Below are 16377 nucleotides of genomic sequence, written 5' to 3'. Positions count from 1 at the left end.
CTTGCCCAAGGTCACACAGCAGACATGTGGTGGAGCTGGGATTCGAACCCCGCAAACTCGACAAAGTTTACAAAGAAGGTAGCAAATGAGGAGCAGGGTGGCTTAGGGGAAAGAGCCCGGGCTTGGGAGTCAGAGGTCGTGGGTTCTAATCCCAACTCCGCCACTTGTCAGCTGGGTGGCTTTGGGCCACTTAACTTCACTGTGGCTCAGTTACCTCATCTGTAAAATGGGGATTAAGACTGTGAGCCCCATGTGGGACAACCTGATTACCTTATACCTCCTCCTGCGCTTAGAACAGTGCTTTGCACATAGTAAGTGCCATAAAAAAACAGTGCTTGGCACACAGTTACGCTTAACAAATACCAATATTATTATTATTATTATTATTATTATTATTATTATTATTATTATTATTATGAGAAGCCACGAGACCAGAAGCAGCACGGCTTAGTGGAAAGAGCAAGAGCCTGGGAGCCAGAGGTCGTGGGTTCTAATCCCGGCCCCGCCACTTATCAGCTGGGTAACTTTGAGTAAGTCACTTAAGTTCTCTATGCCTCAGTTCATTCATTCATTCAATTCAATCGTACTTATTGAGCACTTACTATGTGCAGAGCACTGTACTAAGCGCTTGGGAAGCCCAAGTTGGCAACATATAGGGACGGTCCCTACCCAACAGTGGGCTCACAGTCTAGAAGGGGGAGACAGAGAACAAAACAAAACATATATGGGGCTTAGGACTGTAAGCCCCATGAGGGACAAACTGATTACCTTCTATCTCCCCCTGCGCTTAGAACAGTGCTTGGCACGTAGTTGTTGTTGCCGATTTGTACTTCCCAAGCGCTTAGTACAGTGCTCTGCACATAGTAAGCGCTCAGTAAATACGATTGATGATGATGATGACGTAGTAAGGGCTTAACAAATACCACCATCATCATTATTATTGTTATTATTATTATTCATCTGTCTCCAGTGTGCTACGCCAGTGAGAAAAGCCAACCCCGCCGAGATATCTTTGGGGTTTGTCTTCCAAAACCCCGAATTCCTACTTGAAGATGGAAAGACTCTTTGACGTCCCCACCCAGAATTACGAGATGAGTGTCTCCTTGCCTGGGGGGGAGGCTGGTGGGACTTCCCAATGGTGCTGCTGTATTGTTTCCACTTTGGCCGGAGTGGGGAAAGGTAATACGATTGCATCGGGGAGCCGCGTGAAAACGAGCCGGGCATGGAGAGCCCGCCCTGGCTGCAGACGCCACCGCTCCAACACGAGACCCCTGATTTCAGGGCTCACAAACCAAAATAACCCGACCAGATCCCCGGGGAAAGTCGGCGAAAAGGCAGTGACTTGCAGTGTGGGAGTCGGAACGGCCTGGGTTCGATTCCCAGCTCTGCCGCTTGTCAGCTGTGTGACCCTGGGCGAGTCACTTCACTTCTCTGGGCCTCGGTTCCTTCAATCGTGAGCGCTTACTGTGTGCGGAGCACTGGACTAAGCGCTTGGGAAGTACAAGCTGGCAACATCTAGAGACGGTCCCTACCCAACAGCGGGCTCACAGTCTAGAGGGGGGAGACAGAGAACAAAACAAAACATATTAACAAAATGAAATAAATAGAATAAATATGTACAAATTAGAGTAATAAATACGTACAAATTTATATACAGGTGCTGTGGGGAGGAGAAGGAGGTAAGGCGGGGGGATTCATTCATTCAATCATATTTATTGAGCGCTTACTGGGTGCAGAGCACTGTACTAAACACTTGGGAAGTACAAGTTGGCAACATATAGAGACGGTCCCTACCCAACAGCGGGTTCACAGTCTGGGGGGGGACGGGGACAGAAAACAAAACATATTAACAGAATAAAATAAATAGAATAAATATGTACAAATTAGAGTAATACATATGTACAAACATACATATACAGGTGCTGTGGGGAGGGGAAGGAGGTAAGGCTCAATCGTATTTATTGAGCACTTACTCTGTTCAGTGCACTGTACTAAGCGCTTGGGAAGTCCAAGTTTGCAACGTATAGAGTCGGTCCCTACCCAACAGCAGGCTCCCTCGTCTGGAAAATGGGATAAGATTATAAACCCCAAGTGGGACAGGGTCTGGGTCCAACCTGATTACCCTGTATCTACCTCAGGGCTTAGAACAGTGCTTGGCACACAGTAAGTGCTTAACAAGTGCCATTATTTCATTTCATTTCACGTAGCAAGACGCCTTGCTATTTATCACTCTATTTTCATAATGATGTGTTCCACTTGCCCCCACAAAAAGCTGAAACCCTTGGGGGTGTCTGCTCTGGGGGGGGCTTGGAAGGGGAAGGGGGGTCTCTTTGAGGGGTAGGAAACCTTTTAACCAGGCTTTGGCCCTCTGGACAGGGAAAGCAGTAATAAGGGGGTGATGGTATTTATCAAGCACTTACTATATGCACGCTTAGCAATAGTAGTAGCAGTAATTATTAAGTGCTTACTGTGTGCGGAGCGCTATGCTAAGCTATGTGCACACCCAATGATGATGACATTATTTGTTAAGCCCTTACTATGTGTCAAGCACTGTTCTAAGCGCTGGGGAAGATACAGGGTTATCAGGTTGGACACAGTCCCTGTCTCACATGGGGCTCACAGCATTGATCTCCATTTTACTGATGAGGTATCTGAAGCAGAGAGAAGTGAAGTGACCTGCCCAAGGCCCCACGGCCAACAAATGGCGGAGCCAGGATTAGAACCCATGACCTTCTGGCTCCCAGGCCTGTGCTATATTAGTAATAGTATTTATTAAGTGCTTACTGTGTGCAGAGCGCTATGCAAAGCCCTCTAGATATACGTATAATAATAATAATGGTATTTGTTAGGCGCTTACTATGAGCCAAGCGCTGTTCCAAGTGCTGGGGTGGATACAAGGTAATCAGGTTGTCCCCCGTGGGGCTCACAGTCCTAATCCCCATTTTCCAGATGAGGGAACTGAGGCCCAGGGAAGTGAAGTGACTTGCCCAAAGTCACACAGCTGACAAGTGGTGGAACCGGGATTAGAACCCGGTCCTCTGACTCCCAAACCTGTGCTCTTTCCACTAAGCCACGCTGCTTCTGTACAGGTATCTGTACATATCTGTAATTTATTTATCTATCATTTATTTATTTATTTATATTAATGTGCGTCCCACCCCCCACCCCGCCAAGACTGTGAGCTCGTTGTGGGCAGGGAATGTGTCTGATGTTGTACTGTCCCCTCCCAAACGCTTTGGAGAATGCTTTGCACTCAGGAAGCACTCAATAAACACAACCGAATGCATGAGAGTGGTAATTGTGGTGTTGATGGGCACACAATAAAAGATTTATTATGCATTTACTCTTTGCAGAGCACTGCAACGAGCCCTCCTGATAGGGAGGGTAATAACCCTGGTGCTAAACGTATTAAGCATTTATTTGTCATGAGCCCCCAGCAAGCTGCCTTATTAGTGACTGTTTATTCATTCAATCGTATTTATTGAGCGCTTACCATGTGCACAGCACTGTACTAAGCGCTTGGGAAGTCCAAGTCGGCAACACATAGAGACGGTCCCTACCCAACAATGGGCTCACAGTCTAGAAGGGGGAGACAGACAACAAAACATAGGGACAGGTGTCAAGTCGTCAGAACAAATAGAATTGAAGCTAGATGCACATCATTAACAAAATAAATAGAATAGTAAATATGTGCAAGTAAAATCAATCAATCAATCGTATTTATTGAGTGCTTACTGTGTGCAGAGCACTATACTAAGCACTTTTGGGAAGTACAAGTTGGCAACATATAGAGACAGTCCCTACCCAACAGTGGGCTCACAGTCTAAAAGGGGGAGACAGAGAACAAAACCAAACAGACTAACAAAATAAAATAGAATAGATATGTACAAGTAAAATAGAGCAATAAATCTGTACAAACATATATACATATATACAGGTGCTGTGGGGAAGGGAAGGAGGTAAGATGGGGGATGGAGAGGGGGAGAGGAAGGAAGGGGCTCAGTCTGGGAAGGCCTCCTGGAGGAGGTGAGCTCTCAGTAGGGCCTTGAAACAGAGTAATAAATCTGTACAGACATATATACTGGTGCTGTGGGGAGAGGAAGGAGGTAGGGCGGGGGGATGGGGAGGAGGAGAGGAAAAAGGGGGTTCAGTCTGGGAAGGCCTCTATTCATGCAATCATATTTATTGAGCGCTTACTGTGTGCAGAGTATTAGCAGCAGCAGAGACAGTCCCTACCCAACAACGGGCTCACAGTCTAGAAAGGGAGGAGACAGACAACAAAACAAATAGACAGGTGTCAATACCATCAGAATAAATAGAATTATAGCTATATACACATCATTAAGAAAATAAATAGAGTGATAAATGGGTACAAATACACACAAGTGCGGTGGGGAGGGGAAGGGGGAATCCCCCGAACAACAGCGAGGAAGGGATGGGCTAAGCCACCTGAGACAGGTGATTGCTGGCCTGTGGGAGGGGAGGGGGAAAATAGAATTATAGCTCTATACACATCATTCAGAAAATAAATAGAGTGATAAATGGGTACAAATACACACAAGCGCGGTGGGGAGGGGAAGGGGGAATCCCCCGAACAAGAGCGAGGAAGGGATGGGCTAAGCCACTTGAGACAGGTGATTGCTGGCCTGTGGGAGGGGAGGGGGAAAATAGAATTATAGCTATATACACATCATTATGAAAATAAATAGAGTGATAAATGGGTACAAATACACACAAGCACGGTGGGGAGGGGAAGGGGGAATCCCCCGAACAAGAGCAAGGAAGGGATGGGCTAAGCACCTGAGACAGGTGATTGCTGGCCTGAGTAACGGGGCCGGTAACGGGGCCTGGACCAATCAATGACTACTATGTGAAGCCCCCCACCCCCAGGTGCAGCCCCCTAAGGCAGATAAAAGGTGCTGTTTTTTTGTGGGGAGGACATAAAGAGGGAGATGGGGCTGCTGCCATGGCACAGAGCGGCATTTGGAAGCAGAAGGGCACAGAGCTTGGCAGCGGAGAAGCGTTGGCAGAAAGGGCTCCTTTGCCCGGCAGGCTGGTAGTGGACCCTTGGTGGTGGGGGCAATGGGTTTGTGGATGGGTGTCACTCCCTTGCACGATGTGAAAATGAAGTAAAAACCTTTCCACGTTATTCCTGGTGGTCAGTGATGTGGCTTGACTATTGTGTTGCTGAGACTCCTGGGGCCAGAAGAGTATAGTAAATATGTGCAAGTAAAACAGACTAATAAATCTGTACCAACATATATACTGGTGCTGTGGGGAGAGGAAAGATGTGGGGGGGGGGGGGGATGGGGAGGAGGAGAGGAAAAAGGGGGCTCAGTCTGGGAAGGCCTCTAGTCATTCAGTCATATTTATTGAGCGCTTACTGTGTGCAGAACACTGTACTAAGCACACGGAAAGTACAATTCAGCAACAGACAGATACAGTCCCTACCCAAAAACGGGCTCACAGTCTAGAAGTGAGTCTGTTGTTGGGTAGAGACTGTCTCTATATGTTGCCAACTTGTACTTCCCAAGTGCTTAGTACAGTGCTCTGGACACAGTAAGCGCTCAATAAATACGACTGATTGATAGGAGAGGAGACAGACAACAAAACAAATAGGTGTCTATTATGTGTGGGCCCGGACTGTGAGCCCGTTGTTGGGTAGGGACTGTCTCTATCTGTTGCTGAATTGTACTTTCCGTGTGCTTAGTACAATCAGTCAGTCGTATTTATTGAGTGCTTACTGTGTGCAGAGCACTGTACTAAGCGCTTGGGAAGTACAAGTTGGCAACATACAGTCTCTACCCAACAGTGGGCTCACAGTCTAGTGTTCTGCACACATAATATGCATTCATTTAACTGTATTTATTCATTCAATTGTATTGATTGAGTGCTTATTGTGTGCAGAACACTGTACTAAGTGCTTAGGAAGCACAATTCAGTAACAAATTGAGACAATCCCCGCCCAGGGCAGGCTCACAGTCTAGAAGACAAAACCAAGCTCCCACTGAGATTACAACTCTGCTGGATTCAAAGCCCAAATTCAATTAATCAATCATATTTATTGAGAGCTTACTGTGTGCAGAGCACTGTACTAAGCACTAGGGAAGTACAAGTTGGCAACATATAGAGACGGTCCCTACCCAACAGTGGGCTCACAGTCTAGAAGGGGGAGACAGAGAACAAAACAAAACATATGAACAAAATAAAATAAATAGAATAGATATGTACAAGCAAAATAAATAAAATTTGCTAACCATTCCACCATGGGACCATGTAAGGCACTTACTGTTTGCAGAGCACTGTACTAATCCCTCTGGGCAGGGACAGCAGTTATAGTGGTGTTGAATGTTTTTATTAAGCCCTTATTAGGTGTATACTTCATAAAAGAAGCAGTATTTATTGAGGATTTATTGTATACACTGTTTTGAGCACTGTCCTAATCCTTCTGGACAAGCAGAATAGTTATAGTGGTGTTGAATGTTTTTATTAAGCCCTTATTAGGTGTATACTTCATAAAAGAAGCAGTATTTATTACCGATTTATTGTATGCACTGTTCTGAGCACTGTCCTAATCCTTCTGGAGAGGAAGAGCAGTTACAGTGGTGTTGAATGATCTTTTATTAAGCACTTACAAGGTGTATACTTCATAAAAGTAGCAGTATTGATTAAGGATTTATTGTATGCACTGTTTTGAGTCCTGACAAACAGCACACAGGAGGGAATTGACCTGCACCTGGTCCCGAGAGGCAGTGAGGCCTAGCAGAAAGAGCCCGGACCTGGGGGTTAGAGAGCCTGGGTTCTCATTCTGGGCCTCGGTTTCCTCATCTGTTAAATGGGGATAATAATAATAATAATCCCTGTTGCCCCTCCCTTTTAGAAGGGGAGTCCCTTGGGGCAGGGACTTGATCCCCTTGTCTGCCTCGATCCTCTTGTATTCCTTCGTTCAAGTGAATTTATTGAGCGCTGACTATGTGCAGAGCACTGGATGAAGCGCTTGGGAGAGGACAACAGTGAAGCAGTACGGCTTGGTGGAAAGATCAACGGTTGGAGGTCGTGGGTTCTAATGCTGATTTCCACAGCTTATCAGCTGTGACTTTGGGCAAGTTGATTAGCTTCTCTGGGCCTCAATTATCTCATCTGTCAAGTGGGGGATTGACTGTGAGGCCCAGGTGAGACAACCTGATTACCTTTTAGCCACCCCAGTGATAATGATGTGTTTATTTAAAGGGCTTACTGTGTGCCAAGCACTGGGGAGGATACAAGACCATCAGGCTGTCCCATGTGGGGCTCAGACTTAATCCCCCTTTTACAGATGAGGTCACTGAGGCACAGAAATTAAGGGGTTTGCCCAAACTCACACAGCTGATGTGGCAGAGGGGGGGATTAGAATCCAGGATCTGATTCCCAAACTGGTGCTCTTGCCACTAGGCCAGTGCTTAGAACAGTGCTTGGTACACTTTAAGTGCTTAAAGACCATTATTATTATTACTACTATCATTATCATTATCTATTTTACTTGTACATATCTATTCTATTTATTTTATTTTGTTAGTATGTTTGGTTTTGTTCTCTGTCTCCCCCTTTTAGACTGTGAGCCCACTGTTGGGTAGGGACTGTCTCTGTATGTTGCCAACTTGTACTTCCCAAGCGCTTAGTACAGTGCTCTGCACACAGTAAGCGCTCAATAAATATGATTGATTATCATCATCATCAATAGACACAATCCCTGCCTACAACAAACTGCCTAGAAGGTAATGACATGGGTGTTCAGCATAGTGCTTGGCACATAGTAAGTGCTTAAATATTATCATGATATAATTAATAATAATAATAATAATAAGACAATCCCCACCCACAATAAGCTGCCTAGAAGGTATCTACATGGGTTTTAGGACAGTGCTTGGCACACAGTGCTTAAATATTATTATTATATAATTAATAATAGACACAATCCCTGCCCACAACAAGCTGCATAGAAGGAATCTACATGGGGGTTTAGCACAGTGCTTGGCACATAGTAAGTGCTTAAATATTATTATTATATAATAAATAATAATAATAGACACAATCCCTGTCCACAACAAGCTGCCTAGAAGGTATCTACATGGGTTTTAGCACAGTGCTTGGCACACAGTGCTTAAATATTATTATTATATAATTAATAATAGACACAATCCCTGCCCACAACAAGCTGCCTAGAAGGAATCTACATGGGGGGTTTAGCACAGTGCTTGGCACATAGTAAGTGCTTAAATATTATTATTATATAATTAATAATAAGACACAATCCCTGCCCACAACAAGCTGCCTAGAAGGTATCTACATGGGTTTTAGCACAGTGCTTAAATATTATTCTATAATTAATAATAGACACAATCCCTGCCCACAACAAGCTGCCTAGAAGGAATCTACATGGGGGGGTTTAGCACAGTGCTTGGCACATAGTAAGTGCTTAAATATTATCATATAATTAATAATGACACAATCCCTGCCCACAAGTTGCCTAGAAGGTATCTACATGGGTTTTAGCACAGTGCTTAATTATTATTCTATAATTAATATTAGACACAATCCCTGCCCACAACAAGCTGCCTAGAAGGAATCTACATGGGTGTTTAGCACAGTGCTTGGCACATAGTAAGTGCTTAAATATTATTATTATATAATAAATAATAATAATAGACACAATCCCTGTCCACAACAAGCTGCCTAGAAGGTATCTACATGGGTTTTAGCACAGTGCTTGGCACATAGTACGTGCTTAAATATTATTATATAATTAATAATAGACATAATCCCTGCCCACAACAAGCTGCCTAGAAGGTATCTACGTGGGTGTTTAGCACAGTGCTTGGCACATAGTATGTGCTTCCCAAATACCACAATTAGGATGATGGGCAGAGCCCTGGCCAAGAGGTGCCCAGGTGAGGTGGGGTGAGTCAGTCAAGTCTTTATTGAGCGCTTACTGTGTGCAAAGCTCTGTACTAAGTGCTTGGGAGGAAAAAAAAACTGCTTAGTACAGTGTTCTGCACACAGTAAGCGCTCAATAAATAGGATTGAATGAATGGGAGAGGACAATGCAACAATAGAAAAGACACACTACAGGCCCACAGCGAGCTGACATACACTGCGGTTTAACACAATGCTTGGCACATTGTGTCTCCCAAATAGCTCGATTATGATGATGATAACGATGGGCAAAAGTGCCGGGGTGAGGTGGGGCGAGTCATCAGTCCACTGGACTTATTGAGCGCTTACTATGTGCAGAGCACTATACAAAGCGCTTGGAAAGTACAATACAGCAATAAAGGGAGGCCAATTCAATCATCTTGAGGGCTTACTGTATGCAGAGCACTGTACTAAGCACTTGGAAAGTACAATACAGCAAAGGGAGACCATACAATCACATTTATTGAGTGCTATGTGCAGACCACTGTACTAAGTGCTTGGAAAGTACAATACAGCAAATGAAGGTAGACTATTCAATCATGTTTATTGAATGCTTACTGTGTGCTGAGCACTGTACTAAGTGCTTGGAAAGTACAATACAGCAATAAAGGGAGATCATTCAATCATTTATTGAGCGCTTACCGTATGCAGAGCACTACTAAGTGTTTGGAAAGTACAATACAACAATAAAGGGAGACCATTCAATCATATTTATTGAGCACTTACTGTGTGCAGAGCACTGTACTAAGTGCTTGGAAAGTACAATACAGCAATAAAGGGAGAACATTCCATCATATTTATTGAGCACTTACTGTGTGCTGAGCACTGTACTAAGCACTTTGAAAGTACAATACAGCAATAAAGGGAGACCATTCAATCATACTTATTGAGCACTTACTATGTGCCGAGTACTGTACTAAACGCTTGGAAAGTACACTACAGCAATAAAGGGAGACCTTTCAATCATACTTATTGAGCACTTACTGTGTGCTGAGCACTGTACCAAGCATTTGGAAAGTACAATACAGCAATAAAGGGAGACCATTCAATCATATTGAGTGCTTACTGTGTGCAAGGCACTGTACTAAGTGCTTGGAAAGTACAATACAGCAATAAAGGGAGACCATTCAATCATATTTATTGAGCACTTACTGTGTGCTGAGCACTGTACTAAGTGCTTGGAAACTACAATATAGCAATAAAAGGAGACCACTTGATCATTTATTGAGTGCTTACTGTGTGCAGAGCACTGTACTAAGTGCTTGGAAAGTACAACATAGCAATAACGGGAGACCATTCAATCATTTATTGAATACTTGTGTGCAGAGCACTGTACTAAGCGCTTGGTAAGTACAATACAGCAATAAAAGACCATTCCATCATTTACTGAGCGCTGACTGTGTTCAGAGCACTGTACAAAGTGCTTGGAAAGTACAATGCAGCAATAAAGGGAGACCATTCAATCATATTTATTGAGTGCTGACTGCACAGCACTGTACTAAGTGCTTGGAAAGTACAATACAGCAATAAAGGGAGATCATTCAATCATTTACTGAGCGCTTGCTGGGTGCAGAGCACTGTATAAGCACTTGGGAAGTACAATACAGCAATAAAGGGAGACCATTCAATCATTTATTGAGCACTTACTGTGTGCAGAGCACTGTACTAAGCGCTTGGAAAGTACAATACAGCAATAAAGGGAGACCAGTCAATCATTTATTGAGCACTTACTGTGTGCAGAGCGCTGTAGTAACCACTTGGAAAGTACAATACAGCAATAAAGGGAGACCATTCCATCATTATTTATTGAGCACTGTGTTCAGGGCACTGTACAAAGTGCTTGGAAAGTACAATACAGCAATAAAGGGAGACCATTCAATCATATTTATTGAGTGCTGACTGCAGAGCACTGTACACAGTGCTTGGAAAGTACAATACAGCAATGAAGGGAGATCAATCATTTACTGAGCGCTTACTGGGTGCAGAGCACTGTATAAGCGCTTGGAAAATACAGTACAGCAATAAAGGGAGACCATTCAATCATTTATTGAGCACTTACTGTGTGCAGAGCACTGTACTAAGCGCTTGGAAAGTACAGTACAGCAATAAAGGGAGACCAGTCAATCATTTATTGAGCACTTACTATGTGCAGAGTGCTGTACTAAGCGCTTGGAAAGTACAGTACAGCAATAAAGGGAGACCATTCCACATTTATTGAGTGCTGACTGTGTTCAGGGCACTGTACAAAGCGCTTGGAAAGTACAATACAGCAATAAAGGGAGGCCAATTCAATCCTATTTACTGAGCACTTACTGTGTGCAGAGCACTGTACAAAGCGTTTGGAAAGTACAATACAGCAATAAAGGGAGACCATTCAATCATATTTATTGAGTGCTGACTGTGTGCAGAGCACTGTACAAAGTGCTTGGAAAGTACAATACAGCAATAAAGGGAGGTCAATTCAATCCTATTTACTGAGCGCTTACTGTGTGCAGAGCACTGTACTATGCGCTAAAAGTACAGTAATAATAATGATGGCATTTGTTAAGCGCTTACTATGTGCAAAGCACTGTTCTAAACGCTGGGGGGATACAAGATGATCAAGTTGTCCCACGTAGGACTCACAGTCTTAATCCCCATCTTACAGATGAGGGAACTGAGGCTCAGAGAAGTTAAGTGACTTGCCCAAGGTCACACAGCAGACATGTGGCAGAGGGGGGATTTGAACCCATGACCTCTGACTCCAAAGGCCGGGCTTTTTCCACTGAGCCATGCTGCTACAGCAATAAAGGGAGGCCAATCGTTTCTTGAGCACGTACTGTGTGCAGAGCACTGTACTAAGCACTTGGAAAGTACAACAGAGCAATAAAGGGAGATCAGTCAATCATTTATTGAGCGCTTACTGTGTGCAGAGCGCTGTACTAAGCGCTAGGGAGATGGAACAACGAACAGGTGCATTCCCTGCCCACAAGGTGGTGCCCTTGTAGAGGGGGCAGGGAGGGAGGCGCCCCCTGCCGGCGGAGATGGCCAACAGCCCCTCCGTGGGGCGGGGGGGGGGGAGCGCCCCCTGCCGGCGGAGATGCCCAACAGCCCCTCCGAAAGTGGGGGGGGGAGAGCGCCCCCTGCCGGCGGAGATGACCAACAGCCCCTCCGAGGGGCGGGAGAGAGCGCCCCCTGCCGGCGGAGATGACCAACAGCCCCTCCGAAGGGCGGGGGGGGGGGGAGAGCGCCCCCTGCCGGCGGGGGCGCCCCCCTGCCATCGGAGACGCCCAACAGGCCCTCCAGGGGAAAGTGCCCCCTGCCGGCGGAGATGCCCAACAGCCCCTCCGAGGGTGGGAGGGGGCGCCCCCTGGCGGCGGAGACGCCCAACAGCCCCTCCGAGGGTGTGGGGGAGCGCCCCCTGGCGGCGGAGATGACCAACAGCCCCTCCGAGGGGCGGGGGGGGTGGAGAGCGCCCCCTGCCGGCGGGGGCGCCCCCCTGCCATCGGAGACGCCCAACAGGCCCTCCAGGGGAAAGCGCCCCCTGCCGGCGGAGATGCCCAACAGCCCCTCCGAGGGTGGGAGGGGGGCGCCCCCTGCCGGCGGAGACGCCCAACAGCCTCTCCGGGAGGGGGCGCCCCCTGCCGGCGGAGATGCCCAACAGCCCCTCGGGGGTGGGGACGACGCCCCCTGCCGGCGAAGAGGCCCAACAGCCCCATCACAGGTCCACACCCCCCACCGCTCCTCCCCCTCCCCCTCCCCCCGGGCCCGGCCCGGCCCCCCGATCTGCCCACCGCCCCGCCCGAGGGGGCGCCTTACCCGCCAGCCGGACACGCGGAGTCCCGCCCACGGCTCGGCCTCGGTCCTCCCCGGGCCAGGAGGCTCCCACCCGGGGCCGATCCTCCTGCTAAGCCGCCGCCACCGCCGCCTATCACAGCCACAACAACATGGCGGCAGCGGCCGGACGGAGCGCGCTCCCGAGGCCCGGCCGGGAGCCGGAGGAGGCCGCGCGCGCGCCCCCGCCCGCCCGACGCCTCCGACGGGGGCGTGGCCGACGCCCGCCTTTCTTTGCGAGCGCGCTGGGTGACGTCACGGCCCTCCTTAAAAGGGCGTGGCCTCTAGGGGGGCGTGGCCGGCGCGCCGCTGAGCGGCCTGGATGACGTCACGGGCCTCCGTGTGGGCGTGGCCTCTTTAAGAGGGCGTGGCCGCCGCCGGCGGGACTCTGTGCGGGGGTGGTGACGTCACGGGCCTCCCCAGGGGGGCGTGGCCGACGCCGAGGGCGCGCCCCCGCCCCCCTAGCGGCCGGCGCACGCGCAGAAGGGACCTGGGGGCTTCATTCATTCAGTCGTACTTTCATTCATTCATTCAATCCTATGTATTGAGCGCTCACTGTGTGCAGAGCGCTGTACTAAGCGCTTGGGAAGTCCAAGTTGGCCACATAGAGAGACGGTCCCTACCCGACAGCGGGCTCACAGTCTAGAAGGGAGGGACAGACAACAAAATAGAATAAATATGTACAAATTAAATAATTAATTAATTGAATTAATTAAATTATATTTAATATACTTTGATTAGATTATATTTAATATAATTGAATATATTTAATAGAATTAGATAAAATAATTAATTAAATAGGGTAATAAATACGAATACGTACAAACATATATACAGGTGCTGTGGGGAGGGGAAGGAGGTAAGGTGGGGGAGTTCATTCCTTCAATTGTATTTACTGAGCGCTTACTGTGTGCAGAGCACTGTACTAAGCGCTTGGGAAGTACAAGCCGGCAACATATAGAGACGGTCCCTACCCAACAGCGGGCTCACAGGCTAGAAGGGGGAGACAGACAACAAAACAAAACATATTAATAAAATGAAATAAATAGAATAAATATGTACAAATTAAAGTAATAAATACGTACAAATATATACAGGTGCTGTGGGGAGGGGAAGGAGGTAAGGCGGGGGGATTCATTCATTCAATCGTATTTATTGAGCGCTTACTGTGTGCAGAGCACTGTACTAAATGCTTGGGAAGTACAAGTTTGCAACATATAGAGTCGGTCCCTACCCAACAGCGGGCTCACAGTCTAGAAGGGGGAGACAGACAACAAAACAAAACATATTAACAAAATAATATAAATAGAATAAATATGTACAAGAAAATAGAGTAATAAATACGTACAAACATACAGGTGCTGTAGGGAGGGGAAGGAGGTAAGGCGGGGAGATGAGGAGGGGGAGAGGAAGGAGAAGTATTGAGCGCTTACTGTGGGCAGAGCACTGGACTAAGCGCTTGGGAATAATAATAATGGCATTTATTAATCGCTTACTATGTGCAAAGCACTGTTCAACAGTACAATTCGGTAACAGATAGAGACAATCCTTACCCAACAACGGGCCCCCTCACAGACTGAGCCCCCCTCCTTCCTCTCCCCCTCCGCCTTGCCTCCTTCCCCTCCCCACAGCACCTGTATATATGTATATATGTTTGTAAATATTTATTACTCTATTTATCTTGTACATACTTATTCTATTTATTCTATTTTGTTAATGTGTTGTCTGTCTCCCCCTTCTAGACTGTGAGCCCGCTGTTGGGTAGGGACCATCTCTATATGTTGCCAACTTGTACTTCCCAAGCGCTTAGTACAGTGCTCTGCACACAGTAAGCACTCAATAAATACGATTGAATGAATGGGCTCACAGTCTAGAAGTGGGGGGGGGAGACAGACAACAAAACAAGTAGACATGCGTCAATAGCATCAAAACAGATAATAATGATGGCATTTGTTAGGCACTTATAATGTGCGAAGCACTGTCCTAAGCGCTGGCGGGATACAAGGTGATCAGGTTGTCCCCCGTGGGGCTCACACTGAGCCACGAGAAGCAGCGTGGCTCAGTGGAAAAGAGCCTGGGCTTTGGAGTCAGAGGTCATGGGTTCAAATGCCGACTCCATCAGCTGTGTGACTTTGGACAAGTCACTTCATTTCTCTGGGCCTCAGTTACCTCATCTGTCAAATGGGGGTGAAGACTGTGAGCCCCCCGTGGGACAACCTGATCACCTTGTAACCTCCCCAGCGCTTAGAACAGTGCTTTGCATGTAATACGTGCTTAATAAATGCCATCATTATTATCATTAATACCCATTTTACAGATGAGGGAACTGAGGCTCAGTGAAGTGACTTGCCCAAAGTCACACAGGAGATGTGGGGCAGAGCGGGGATTAGAACCCACATCCTCTGACTCCCAAACCCAGGCTCTTTCCACTGTGCCACGCTGCTTTTCTAAATAGAGATAAATAAATAGAAATAGAGATTAAGGACTGAGCAATAGCTCGCTTGGCCCTCACCAAAAGCCAGCACCACTACTTAAACGTCGGACATTTTTCTTCACTTTAGTAACCCCAGACCTTACTTCAAATATATCTGTAGTGTACTGAAAAATCATTGCTATTGTTATTATTATTATTTTGAGAAGCAGCGTGGCTTTGTGGAAAGAGCAAGGACTTGGGAGTCAGAGTAAGTGGGTTCTAAATCTATTTCCATCACCTGTCTGTTGTGTGACCTTGTATTGATGCCTGTCTTCCACCCCCCCAACAATAATAATAATAATAGTAATAATAATGGTATTTGTTAAGCACTTACTATGTGCCACGTACTGTTCTAAGCACTTGGGAGATAATAATAATAATGGCATTTATTAAGCACTTACTATGTGCAAAGCACTGTTCTAAGCGCTGGGGAGGTTACAAGGTGATCAGGTTGTCCCACGGGGGGCTCACAGTCTTCATCTCCAGTTTACAGATGAGGTAACTGAGGTACAGAGAAGTGAAGTGACTTGACCAAAGTCACACAGCTGACAATTGGCGGAGATACAAAGTAACTAGGTTGTCCCACATGGGGCTCACAGCTTTAATCCCCATTTTATAGGTGGATAGCAGGCACAGAGAAGTTGTGACTTGCCCAAAGTCACACAGCTGACAAGTGGCGGAGCAGGATTAGAACCCACGACCTCTGACTCCCAAGCCCAGGATCTTTCCACTAAGCCACGTTGCTCCTCTAGACTGTGAGTTTGTGGGCAGGGATTTTCTCTCTCGATGGCTGCACTGTATTTGCCACGCGCTTAGTACAGTGCTCTGCACACAGTAAATGATTGAATGAATGAAGTGTGACCTCGGGCTTAGTGTGGGAAGGCCTCTTGGAGGAGGTGAGCCTTCAGTAGGGCTTTGAAGGGGGGAAGAGTCGATGTTTGGTGGATGTGGAGGAGGGAGGACATTTAGGATGTGGGCTGGGGGTCAACGGCAGGACAGGAGAAAATGAGGACCAGTTACGAAGTTAGTGGCGCCAGAGGAGTGGAGGGTGTGGCCTGGGCTGAAAAAGGAGAGAATAATAATAATAATAATGGTGTTTAAGCGCTTACTATGTGCAAAGCACTGTTCCAAGAGCTGGG

The 16377-nt window shown here is 46.8% G+C and overlaps 2 protein-coding genes across 3 annotated transcripts in view; both read right to left on the bottom strand.

Annotated features, from left to right (window-relative positions):
- MTMR3 (myotubularin related protein 3) overlaps positions 1-12860 on the bottom strand; it is a 105302-nt gene extending 92442 nt beyond the window's left edge. For both annotated transcript variants that reach the window (XM_038763588.1, XM_038763589.1), the window contains exon 1: positions 12751-12860. The gene's annotated coding sequence lies outside the window, so the exon portion shown is untranslated. The remainder of the gene's footprint in view (positions 1-12750) is intronic.
- Positions 12861-13049: 189 nt separating this feature from the next.
- The window catches only part of LOC119941848 (periphilin-1-like), a 37203-nt gene continuing 33875 nt past the window's right edge, over positions 13050-16377 (bottom strand). The window contains exon 5 of the mRNA XM_038762363.1: positions 13050-13153. Coding sequence (XP_038618291.1) covers positions 13050-13153 — 104 coding nt within the window. The remainder of the gene's footprint in view (positions 13154-16377) is intronic.

This window comes from Tachyglossus aculeatus, chromosome 21 (genome assembly GCF_015852505.1).
Source record: "Tachyglossus aculeatus isolate mTacAcu1 chromosome 21, mTacAcu1.pri, whole genome shotgun sequence".
Lineage (NCBI taxonomy): Eukaryota > Metazoa > Chordata > Mammalia > Monotremata > Tachyglossidae > Tachyglossus > Tachyglossus aculeatus.
This window is presented reverse-complemented; position numbering and strand designations above follow the sequence as displayed.